At 30.6% G+C, this 12,561-nt stretch overlaps 1 protein-coding gene across 1 annotated transcript; it reads left to right on the forward strand.

Moving 5' to 3' along the window:
- Window positions 1–9,102: 9,102 nt before the first annotated feature.
- LOC131647714 (cytochrome P450 72A68-like) lies at window positions 9,103–12,159 on the forward strand. Its single transcript, XM_058917570.1, has 5 exons — window positions 9,103–9,400; window positions 10,022–10,236; window positions 10,745–10,989; window positions 11,077–11,464; window positions 11,625–12,159. The coding sequence occupies exons 1-5, from the start codon at window positions 9,130–9,132 to the stop codon at window positions 12,054–12,056; spliced, it is 1,551 nt and encodes a 516-aa protein (XP_058773553.1). The 5' UTR covers window positions 9,103–9,129; the 3' UTR covers window positions 12,057–12,159.
- Window positions 12,160–12,561: the final 402 nt, after the last annotated feature.

A 12,561-nucleotide genomic window follows, 5' to 3' on the forward strand; every position in this document is an offset into this window, starting at 1 on the left:
TCTTGACAGTATGCTTTGAAGGTGAATTGAGCATTTCTGGGAAATTCTGATATTAAGTCCTTTAGTTCAGATGGTACGGTTGAGATGTTGATCCGAATATAATCTCTGGTAGCGGGAGCCATTACCTGCAACAACAGAACAAAGGTAAACTCTTCGATCCTCGAAATGATTAGTGAGAAAATGATATGTTTATGATGCTTATGATGTCATGATGTCAAACATGTGGAAAACACAAACAAATCAAACAATAGCCTTAGGTTTAAAGGCTTGTATGAGGTTCATAGGTGATACCCTCCCCACTGAAGTTGAGTTGGTTTAAACCTGTCTTAAAATAGTATTCGGGTTCTATGATCCTTGGAGACAACATCTCAATACGGCACTCGGACGGCCGATCAAAACATTCCTCGAGGATAACTAACTTCGATCAATTTCAAAGCCAGTCACTTAATAGGCCACAAGTCAAGTTCAACTAAAGGTTCTAAGACAAATTAGTGCTTGATGACATTTCGGAAGCCTAACATACTCCTTGATCGTTTTCAAGGGATATCAGTACAGACCAAAGCGTCGCACTAACGGTGACTACCAGATTAACCGTATCGGTACATGCCGTACAGTTTCCTTGGTCTATTGTCACATACTTAAGGTATCTCGAGATTCGGGTTAGAATCTTTCACACAAGTAAATACCCAAACAAACCTTTGAAAAATAGAGCAAACAAGACAAGCAATTGAAAACATCGAAGTGATCTAAACTCTAAGGTAACCCCTTTTGAAAACATTTTGTTTTTTGAATATCCCCAACAGAGTCGCCAGTTCTGTCGTCCTCGGTTTTTTTCGTGGGATACGAACTGACTCTTCTTTTATTTTGAGTTTGTGAAAATCAGAGAGTCGCCACTGACTTTTATATTATCCAATTAAGGAAAGGTTTATAAAAGAAACAGAAAAAGACCTTTAAGAGATTTTGGGTTCGGGGGTAGGTTATACAAAGGGAAGGTGTTAGCACCCCTTTGTATCCATGGTTATCCATGGGCTCTTAATTGCTTAGCTCACTTGTTTGAATCATTTGTCTTGCTTTGAAATGCTTGTATGTGGTTTTAAATACCTTTGTAAATTAACTTTGTAATGATCCTTGTTCGGATGTATACAAAGTGTTTTATCTTTCGAAAGATGTTTTGAAAAAAAGATCTTTAACTTCGTAATGATCCTTGTTTGGATATATACAAAATGTTGTCTTTTTTTGAAAGTTTTGTTTTGGAAAAACAGGGATATGTGAAACATTTGTTGTTTTGTTTGATTTTGAGCAAGCAATTAGGAGATCTACCCTAAGTTTATAAGGTCCTTTCCTATTTTCTTTTAGAAAATTTTCTTTGACTGGATACGGAAAGAAATTGTTTGAATTGTATTTGAAACAGTAGAATTGATTTTGAAAAGAGTAACAGAGGGATTACCCTAAGAGGTGCAAGTGTGATTGTGTTTTATTTTCAGATATTTTTTGTCTTTGAAATTAGTGATCTAGCGCTTCAGTTATTATATATCTTTGACATACACGCAGTTTTATATGTACAGAAATTAAAATGCGAGAATGTAAAATGCGGAAAATAAATCTACGCTATTACATCAATTGTGCGAGAAATGTAAACTACGTTATTTACATGAATTTGACAACCTATACACTTATCTATGAATTTAAATTGCAATAAGATAAAAGGAAGTATTTTTTGGATTTTTGGATGGTGGATTTTAATTAAAATTAATGCATAATTAATTTAATTAAAAAGCTAAGAATTAGAAATAAAATTAAAACCTAAAAAAAATTAAGTCTAAAATATGTCCAAGTTGCTTGTTAATTAATTTTAAAATGAAATTAATTTTTTTGGGATTTTTGAAATTGTTTTGGAAATTATTAAGTTAATTAATCAATAATTATGCAAATAATTATACAAATAATTTAAACTTAAAAAGAAAAATATTATAAATATGTACAAAATTAGTTTATAATATATAAACCTAATTTAAATAAATGAAAATATTTTTTTCTGATTTTTTGATGGGTTAGAAATAATTAGAAGATGAATATAACAATATTATCTAATTAATTAAACAAAATATTTCAATTATTAAGAAAAATAAAATATTTTTGTGTCAAAAAATAATATATTATTTTATCAACCTAAAAATATTTTTTATATAATTTTTTGATTTTTAAAACTATTTTAAATTAATTTTACAAAGAAAATCAAATAAAATAGAAAATATAAATAAATATAATCTGGTGTGGTGCTATTCTGAGGGAGCATGGCGTGGTTGCGTGTTTTGATGCGTTAGATCAGATTACTATGAGATCTGATGGTTTTGATTGGAGGTCACATGGTATGCATGCATTGACTGATCACGTGGGATCACAAAGACTTTTAATAAGTCAGTTGGGTCCCACTCTGCATGCGTGGACGAATAAAAAAAGAGAGGGAGCGCTGACTGGTTGACTGGCCAATGAGGAACGCACGCGTGGAGGTCAAAATTTCAAATCCACTATTCATCTTCTTCAACCTTTTACCTATGGATTTAGCTGCGGATTTAGCAGCCAAATTACCTGCGGATTTTCCCTTCTTTTTCCATGCTTCTTGGAACCTGCAAAAACGTGAGAATAAATCCACAAGAACAACCCAGATCCACTAAATGGCATGCTGGGAGTTCATTGGTGGTGTTAGTTTCGACTGAAACTTCCTCCATCTAGGAAAACGAAAGCTTCACATGTTTGAAGCTCAAAAATGGTGGAGCTTCAAAACCACGTTAGGGCTTGCATGTAACCACCCAGATCTATTCTATATCATGCTATGAGTCCATTCAAAGGGTTAGTTTGCATTATAATTAAGTGTGCATAAGAAAACGAAAGCTACATAGTTATGAACATGAAGATGATCGTGCACATGTTTGAGGTTGTTTCAATCACATGCTATGGTTCAATCCTCACCTATGATGTTATACAAGAGTGATAGAATGATTATTTTGTATTGATAGTGGCTGGAAATATGAAAACGAAAATTACAAATAGTTTGATATTTTTTTGAACATTTGAGAATTTCTTGGCTATTCTTTGATGGATCTTTTGTGTGTGTTTTACTACTGAAGTATCCTAAGTAATATATAAGCAATAGAGTGCTGCAAACTTAAGCTAAGAAGCTTTGATTGCTTTTGAACTTTTGTTTTTTTTAATATTAAAAAGTTTGAATTCTTTGGCCATGGCTTGATTTTCTTCATCCCTCTTGCTCTAGGCCTGCCATGTACTTCTATGCTGCAGAGTTTGGATCAACTTTGATGGCTCATGCTAAGGACAAAAGCCTTGAATCATTATCTTGCACCATTTCTCTTTTAATTTAACTTTAAATGGAATAAAATTAAATTAAAAAAGAAATAAAAATGCCATGGGCCTCAAGTTGGTCGTGGGAGCCCTTTAGTATCATTAGAAACATGTTTGGATCATGAATACTTGGCCTCTTTTGAAAAAAAACATTTTTGATCAATGTTGGTTTCATGCATTTTCCCAAAAAATAGCCAACTTCAACAAGGCATATCTCCCTCAATTTTGATCATATGAAGGAGTTCTTGTACTTTTTAGAAACCTCAAGATGTCCTCTACAAGCTACTTTGGAAACTTTTTTGCATTTGGAGAAGTTATCTTGATGTTATGGCCTTTGACAAAAAACCACTTTTTGTTGACTTTGAAAATGACCTGTAATGTCCTGGCTCATATTTTTCAAATGGTGAATCCAATGACCATGGGATCAATTTCATTTGAAAGATAATTGAATTTCCTTCAAAACAAGCTTTGGTTGGAATTTTTTGGATGAACGAGGAAAGAGTTATGGCCGGTCAAAGTTTAGTTGACTTTTTAGGAGAAAACCCTAATTTTGAAACTTAGGGTTTTGTTGATTTTTGATCTTTTCTTGATGAATTATGATCAACCATTGATCAAATGATGAATCTTTTGACAAAATATGGATGTTTACAAAAAATTTCATTTTTGACTGTCTGTTGACTTTTCGGTCAAACTGGTCGTCTGTTGACTGTTTGAGCTGCTGACTGTGCGTCCGAGCGGATTGAAGTTTAAAAATTTGTCTGGTGGTACTCTGAGACATATGGAGGTTCATGAAATCCATTTGAGGTCTCAAAAAACTTGTTCTCCTGAAAAAAAACAAAAACCCTAGTTAGGGACTGTTTGTGTAGGAGACAGTTAAGCGTACCTGATTTTTGTGCAGTGTTGAGTCTCTGCTGATCATGTGATTATCAGAAGACTTCTAGAACAAAAATCTTGGAATTTTGAAATGCAAAAGATTGATTTGGATGGTGATACAAAACACGGAGAATCGTGCTGTCAGCGGCTTTGACTGTTAACTGGCTGTCTGGGCATTAACGTAACAGTTAAAGTGAAAATTCAACAGTTAAAGTTAATTTTTTCTTTTTGTTTTTTTGTTGTGTTAATGGTGAAAAATTTATTTACCTGAGCTGTTAGAAAAACACAAACATAATAAATAAATAAAATATACTATACGCGAACGAAATTACCGATAATAACCTTGAAAAATATTTAATGCACAGAAAAATAAATATTTAACTAGCAGAAAACACACATAATATTATCTTGATAATTAAACGACAGTACGACAGATAGCACGACATTTAATACTGACAGTACAAATATTACATAATATAATGAACAGTACGACAAATAAAATAAACGGTACATTATTTGAAAGCGAAAGATACGACAAACTTTAAAAATGACGATTAAAAACCCATGCTATAAATAACAACATATAGATGAACGGGAGTGTAAGCAACCCTAGGTCCGCATTTTTCAGGACTATGCAGACAGAAAAAGGACATGATCACCACCAAAACAGTGATGACCATAAGAAAAAACGTATCCATCCACTTTGCCATTTTTGCCGGGGAAGAAGAGAAAATAATTATGAGGTAGAAGTTTGAGAAATGAGTGAAATTTGATGTGAGAATTTATGGAAAAAATGAGGGGTATTTATAGAGTGAAAAGAAGGATAGAGACGTTGGGGAATGAAGTGATACCGTATAAAAAAGGAAAATTTGAATGGTAGTAGGATTTGAAAGAAAGTGTATGGTAGGGTTTGAAAAGAGAGATGTATGGAATAAAGTTAGGATTTGATTTGAAAGAAAGAGATTTGAAAAGAAAGGAAAAGATTTGAAAATAATATAGTATAGTACAAAAATTAGTGGGAAACAAAACCAATAATAAATTAATTGTTACCAGTACAGTCTGAACCCCTGGACTCTGCGCCTGCAAAAAATTTAATTTTGTACCAATTGCGTCAGTACTATTTATCTGCAAATAAATCTCAAATAAACAGCGTGTGTGAAGTGATAAATAGTACTTGGCGTTTGTGTAAGAATAAATTCAACAGCGAACCAAAATACCGTATAAGAAATATTCTAAAAACCGAGTATTCATAAAATCAGGATATTTGTGAAATAAAATCTAAGATTATATGAAACTCCCAATTTTTAGACAGAAGTCTGTTGCTTTCTCTCTGAAAAAAGATGCGGGCAAATTTTGGGGTATAACTCTTTGGATATGGTATTTTTTCTCATTATTGAAAATGAATAGAGCATCATTAGGGGTAGTTATGATTTCATTGAGGTATAACGAAACCGTGAGTTAACTGTGAAGAAGTTGAATGGTAAATTATTTTGCTTGTTATCCATGTCTAACTTTTTTATTGATGAAGTTGTATGTGTGATTTTACACAGGTAATTTTCATTTGTTTAGATAATTAGTCTTCACATTGTATCTTTTGCATCTAAACTTGGGGTCACTTAGTTACTCCATGGTTATTTTTAAATGCACTTATTTGAGCTTCTTGATTAATGGATTCACAATTAATTGATTGTCATACATTAAAAATATGTGTACTGTTTTACTTATAATATTATTTTTCCACGCAGAGTTCAATAAAGTATGTCTCAACTTAATGGACTAGAAATTACACATTTAGTGTGTTGGTGTTAGGATTAACATATTATAGGGAGAATTAGTTAGTAAGTTAGTTAATTATTTGTTTAGTTAGAGAAGTGTTTGTATAAATGGAGAGGTATGAAATAATATTGCAAGCATTTATGAATGGAGTAGTGACTATCACATACATGAGACTTTTGGAGTAGAGACTTTTCTCCTATTCTCTTTTATCCTTTCTCAATCTTTTAGAAAGTGGGCCTATAATTATCTCACAACATTTTTATTATTTTGCAAGACTACCTCTTCGATTAGCTTATTTTGGGGTTTCACAACAAAATGAAGCCAATGATGTCTTGAGTGGACATGTTATTAGATTTTTGTAAGTAAGCCTTAGACTGTTTTTTTACGGAATAGTAAGCCTTAGACTTTGCACATAGTAGCTTAGATTTCTTATTACTCGCCAACATTATATTCATCAACTGGTTATGTTCTCATTCCTAATAAAAATGTCGAAATAGTATATCTATAATAAATTTGTAAAAGCTCTCTAGCTCTCTCATATATTATGTATTTAATGCAGGATATTTTGTCAACGATGAATTAGCCGAAGATCACCATAGCTGATACTTGCAAGTCGGTTAATCATCTAATGTATATTATAATCTCTCAAGACACATGCTAGTCTTTAGTTTCCATTGTCCACAATACTTTATTCTAATTGTAAATTAGAGTGTTATTCTCATTTAGTCGAATAAAATTTGGTTGTTATTTGTTGTAATAGTTAATTAGAGTAGAGTGAGTGAAATTGGTAGATATTTCACATTAGAAATTTGACTTTAATTATTTATGGTAATGTTAAACACAATTTAAAATATTTTATTGTCTATTGATGAATTTAAATTTTGTTTAATATAATAAATGATTTTGTATTATTAAAATCATTAATGGAATTGAATTTAAAATTTATAATATTAATATAATTAATTTAGTGAGGGAAACAAATTTTGTCACTGAAATTGTATTTAGTAATTTTGTGAGGGAAATAAAATTCCCTTGTAAATTAGAGAGGGAGGTATTATTCCTTCCCTAATTAGTGACGGAAATATACATGTTGAGTGTATTTTTTGCTTATTATTTAGTGACGTAAAAAAATTTTTAATGATGGAATAATTTTGTAACAATTTGTGACGGAAAGAAAATTCCCTCACAAATATTTTGCGACATTGAAATTCGGTACGGATTTAGATTCGTCAGAAAATCCGTCACTAATATAATTTGTGACGGAATTTACTATATTAGTGACAGGAAATTTCCCTCTCTAAATTGCATTTTTTTTAGTAGTGTTTGGCGCATACACCTAATTTTTGTACCAATGCGCCAATTCATTTGGCGCATGCTCTAGGGGTCCTGCGAAACCTAGACACTTTGGTAAATCTTCTGAAAAATTTTTTTTTTTGGTAAATTTTTTTTAAAACTTTGTTATTTAAATTTTTTTCCCAAAAACAGTATAAAAATATAATGGTTAGTACTCATTGTTCTTGCCATTTCTAATATCACGGTTATTAAATTATATAAAATAACGTCCAACACATATGATCTTTTTTATAATTTAAATAATACAATGAAAATTGAGTTTTGAAAATCATTTAAAATTTTTACATTTTATAACACTCAATTAGAACATAATTGCATTAAAAAATTATTACATCAAGACTCTGATATGAAATAGAATAAATCGAGAATAGAAAATATTAAATGCAATAGATATCTATTTTATTGTCTTTATTTGAGATAGAAAATTATTATTTTAAAATGTCAAAAATTTTATTTTTCTTATAAATCAATATCAGTAAAATATCTATTTTATTTTAATTAACAATTATCTTTATTTGAGATACAAAATTCTTATTTTTAAATGTCAAAATTTTTATTTTTCTCACGGCCCACTATTAGTAGAATACCTATTTTATTTTAATTAACAATTGTCTATATTTGAGACATAAAATTCTTATTTTTAAATGTGAAAATTTTCTATTTTTCTCATAGGCCACTATGAGCAAAATACCTATTTTATTTTAATTAACAATTATCTTTATTTGAGACATAATTTTTATTTTCAAATTTCAAAATTTCTAATTTTTTCACGCGCCACTATCAGCAAAATAAATATTTTATTTTTATTAACAATTACCTTTATTTGAGACACAAATTTTTTATTTTCAAATGTTCAAATAAAATTTATATTATTATTATCAATTTTATAATTAAATAACTTATTTTAAATTTATATATATTTAAATAAAATTTATATAATATCAAATAAATTCATCCGTGTGAACGCAGGAATATATTGTTACTTTTAATAGATACAAATACAATTTAGGGAATATTGTCCAATTACAAACTTCATGGGAAAAGTTCCATATGAATTTAAATTAACATAATATTGTTTTTCACATATATAGTAATATTTTTTACTATTTGAAACTGAAATCTTGAGAGCAGCAAATTTTCAATGCCCAAGCCTTTACCACAAGTCAATAATATCCATGTTTCTCAAGTTTATTTCCGACATATCCAATTTTAAAACTAAAATCCTAATACTATATCCAACTTTCAAAAGAAAAAAAAGTCTAATAAAGCGATTGACGTGTGTTTCTAGAAAGGCAATGCTTAAAGAGAGGAAGAGATTTCTTTATTTCAATTTCGTACAAAATTGTTAGTGAATTGGTTTATCTATTGCCATGTTTCTCACGCTGCTCCTTATTTATTCCCATTGCTCACACTTCTCCTTAGTCCCTTGATGCTTGGATCCTGTCCTTTAGTCCCATGTGATTCAAGTGCTAAAATATTACTAGTACTTTTGTTTATTTATTGCCATGAAGTTCACACTTTCTTTATTTATTGCCATGAGGTTTAGCTCCATGTTTTTTTATCTGATTCAAGTGCCAAAAGATTCCTTTGTCCCCTTCGTAGTTGACTTAGTCATTTTATAATATACTCCGTTGTTCACGGGCTGGAGAAAAAAACAAAAGGATTCTTAAAAAAACAAAAAAACCTAAACAGTCTATTAATACGTAAACACTTTCACTTCCTTTTGCTTCACTCTCTATCTTCTTTGCATCACCAATAACTAACATAGAAATGGAATGGCTTTCTGGCATAATTTTCACCCTGTTGACACTTGGTTTGATATGTGCTTGGAAGGTGCTGAATTCGTTGTGGCTGACGCCAAAGAAGCTAGAGAAGCTGTTAAGAGAACAAGGCATTCATGGAAACTCATATAGGTTTTTGGTTGGAGATGCTAAGGATCTTTTTAAGATGGGAAAGGAAGCTAAATCCAAACCCATGAATCTCTCCGATGATATTATTCCACGTGTCGATCCCTACACCCAACAGACTCTTAAAAATCATGGTATGTTACTTCCCATTTATACCCTTAGGCTATATTTAGGAGTTTGGAGGGGAGGGGAGGGGAAGACTTCCAAAAAAGAAATTTTAAAAAAATATAGAAAAATATTTGATAATTTTTGAAAAAAAGATTTTGTTTAGAATGATAAAAGAGTTATTATCATTACTAAATTTTTAATTTTCAAAATACTATAACAACTTAAAAAATATTTGGAAAATTTATGTAAGCCCTTCAAAGCCCTCCAAAACCCCCCTTCAATATAATTTTTGAGTTCCCCCATTTTATGGGGTTTTTGGTATTATGAATAAACTCAAACCCTCCAAAAACCCTCCTACCCAAAATCTTTTTATCCTTTTCACCCAATTCTTCCTATTTTCCAAAACCCTCCCCTCCCTTCCCCTCCAAACTCCCAAACATAGCCTTATTGATTGATAGCACTCAGTAGAATTCGAAGTCAGTTTCTCAAGAGTAGCACACTCTCAAAATCCAAACCTCCACCGCTAGACCAACTTACACTTTTATAATTGACTGAGTTTTGAATCGATATAATAAATATGAATAAGAGGTTGATAATAGCTATAAGGCTCTGTAACTTATATTTATTGAATTGTTAATTGTATGCAGGGAAGAATTCTTATATTTGGTTTGGACCAAAGCCAAGGATTTTTCTCACAAAACCTGAGCAAATAAAAGATGTATTGAATAAGATGTCTGAATTCCCAAAGAGAAGTAATCCAAGTTTCAAGTCTCTAGTTAATGGTCTTTCTAGCCATGAAGGAGAAAAGTGGAGCAAGCATAGAAGGCTAATCAACCCGGCTTTCAAATTAGAAAAATTAAAGGTTAGTTTCTATTAGACATATACAAAGTTATAGACTAGTTATGGTTTTTATTTATTTATTGAAAGTATTTTTTGGTTTGTTACTATCGAAATATCTAGTCTATATGAAGTTTTGTTTATATTAATTAATAGAGATGTAAAATTTAATTATAAAATTTAACTAAAAAATGATTACTTTAAGCCTTTATATACTGTACTTGAAATGTACCATTGTAGCTTTACTGATAATGGAATCAACCAATCTCAATTGTATCAAATTTGTGAATTAACATTTAAATTATAGTTTTTTTATACCTCAACAATTTACTTTTAATTAATAAGTATTTTGATGGATGGAAAGGTAACTCTACGTGTGCAAGGAAGTTTGATTCAAGTTTATGTTATTTTATCCTTCAAACTACTGTTCTGCAAACTAGATTGTTTTGGTTACATAATATATGTTCTGAAATTTGTATATTTATGCACTACATTTATGCATATTACAATATTTTTATGATTACACACTGCAGATTATGACACCATCTTTCTTTACAAGTTGCAATGATATGATTAGCCAATGGGAGAAACTGTTGTCTTTAGAAGAATCTTGTGAAATAGATATATGGCCTTCTTTTCAAAACTTGACTAGCGATGCTATTTCTCGAACAGCATTTGGAAGTAGTTATGAAGAAGGAAAAACAATCTTTGAACTTCAAAGAGAGCTAGCTGAACTTATTGTAAAAGATACAGTGAAATCTTTCATCCCTTTATGGAGGTATAGTGATATCTTTCCATATCATACACTTTTTTACTTGGTCTTTTTATTTTTTTCTTAGTTATATTTCAACATTTGTGTTTGTAGATTTGTACCTACTATCGCCCATAGAAAGATGAACGAAATTGAGAGAAATATACAATCTTCTCTTAAAGATATCATTAACAAGAAGGAGAAAGCACTAAAGATAGGTGAATCTACTACAAATGATTTATTGAGTATTCTTCTCGAGTCAAATCATAAGGAAATTGAAGAAAATACAAACAACAAGAATGTAGGAATGACTCTTGATGATGTAGTGGGGGAATGCAAGTTATTTTATTTTGCAGGACAAGAAACTACTTCAGTTTTGCTTGTTTGGACTATGATATTGTTGAGTAGGTATCCAAATTGGCAAGAGCGTGCAAGGGCAGAGGTGTTACAAATCTTTGGAAATAAAAAACCAGATTTTGATGGCCTAAATAGTTTGAAGATTGTAAGTATTGCATTATTATTATTATTATTATTATTATTATTATTATTATTATTATTATTATTATTATTATTATTATTATTATTATTATGATTATTATTATTATCTTAAATACACTTTTAATCTCTTATTAATTTTGTTGTCTTAAACATTTTTGTGACAGGTCACCATGATTTTGTATGAGGTTCTTAGGTTGTACCCTCCTCTAGTTGGCTTTGTTCGCCAGGTTGAGAAAGATGTCAAACTTGGAAACCTTATATTACCGGCTGGAGTGGAAGTTTTCTTACCAGTTCTTTTGATTCACCATGACTGCGAACTATGGGGCGATGACGCTAAGATGTTCAATCCAGAAAGATTTTCTGAAGGTGTTTTAAAAGCAACAAATGGAAGACATTCATTTTTTCCATTTGGTGGGGGTCCTAGAATTTGCATTGGACAAAACTTTGCAGTGATGGAAGCAAAAATGGCAGTAGCAATGATTTTGCAACATTTCTCATTCGAGCTTTCACCAACCTATGCTCATGCTCCATCCACTATACTTACTCTTCAACCACAACATGGTGCTCAAATTATTATACGCAAAGTGAAAACATAAAGAACTGAATCATAATATGGTGATAAAGTGTGAACTCTATTATCTAGTAATAATATCCATAACTATTATATTGTAATTTTAAATTACAAATCTTATGGGCTATCGTGTTTTATTTTACATAAATATAAATTGAAACATTTTTAGATTATATTTCATAAATATATTACTATGTCTTAAAGAAAGTTGGGTGAAAATGGTGTCTAATGTTAGGGAGGAGGTGATACAAAACTTCTTAAATAATTGGTTTGGGCTTCGATATATCTTCGTAAAAGATAACCATGCATTTTCATATCGACTTCTTTTTTGCTATAATAGATTTTATGGTGGCTCAATGTATTGAAAATAAGAGCTTGAACTCGGATAGATTCAATTGATGATTCTTCAAAAAGTTATGGCATATTCCCAGTATTGATATGGGAACCTTGTTGATATATTTTTTTCTATCATACTTCCCTTGCAACTTCACCTCTTATAATGTTACCCTTATTCTGAAGTTCAACTATCC

Source organism: Vicia villosa, linkage group LG2 (genome assembly GCF_029867415.1).
Source record: "Vicia villosa cultivar HV-30 ecotype Madison, WI linkage group LG2, Vvil1.0, whole genome shotgun sequence".
In the NCBI taxonomy this organism is placed as follows: domain Eukaryota; kingdom Viridiplantae; phylum Streptophyta; class Magnoliopsida; order Fabales; family Fabaceae; genus Vicia; species Vicia villosa.

Excerpts from the sequence above, each read along its gene's own strand:
- LOC131647714 (XM_058917570.1), top strand. The coding sequence starts at position 9,130 with ATGGAATGGCTTTCTGGCATAATTTTCACCCTGTTGACACTTGGTTTG. Across the intron at positions 10,237-10,744 it reads TCAAATTAGAAAAATTAAAG|ATTATGACACCATCTTTCTT; the intron begins GTTAGTTTCTAT and ends TACACACTGCAG. Across the intron at positions 11,465-11,624 it reads GCCTAAATAGTTTGAAGATT|GTCACCATGATTTTGTATGA; the intron begins GTAAGTATTGCA and ends TTTTTGTGACAG.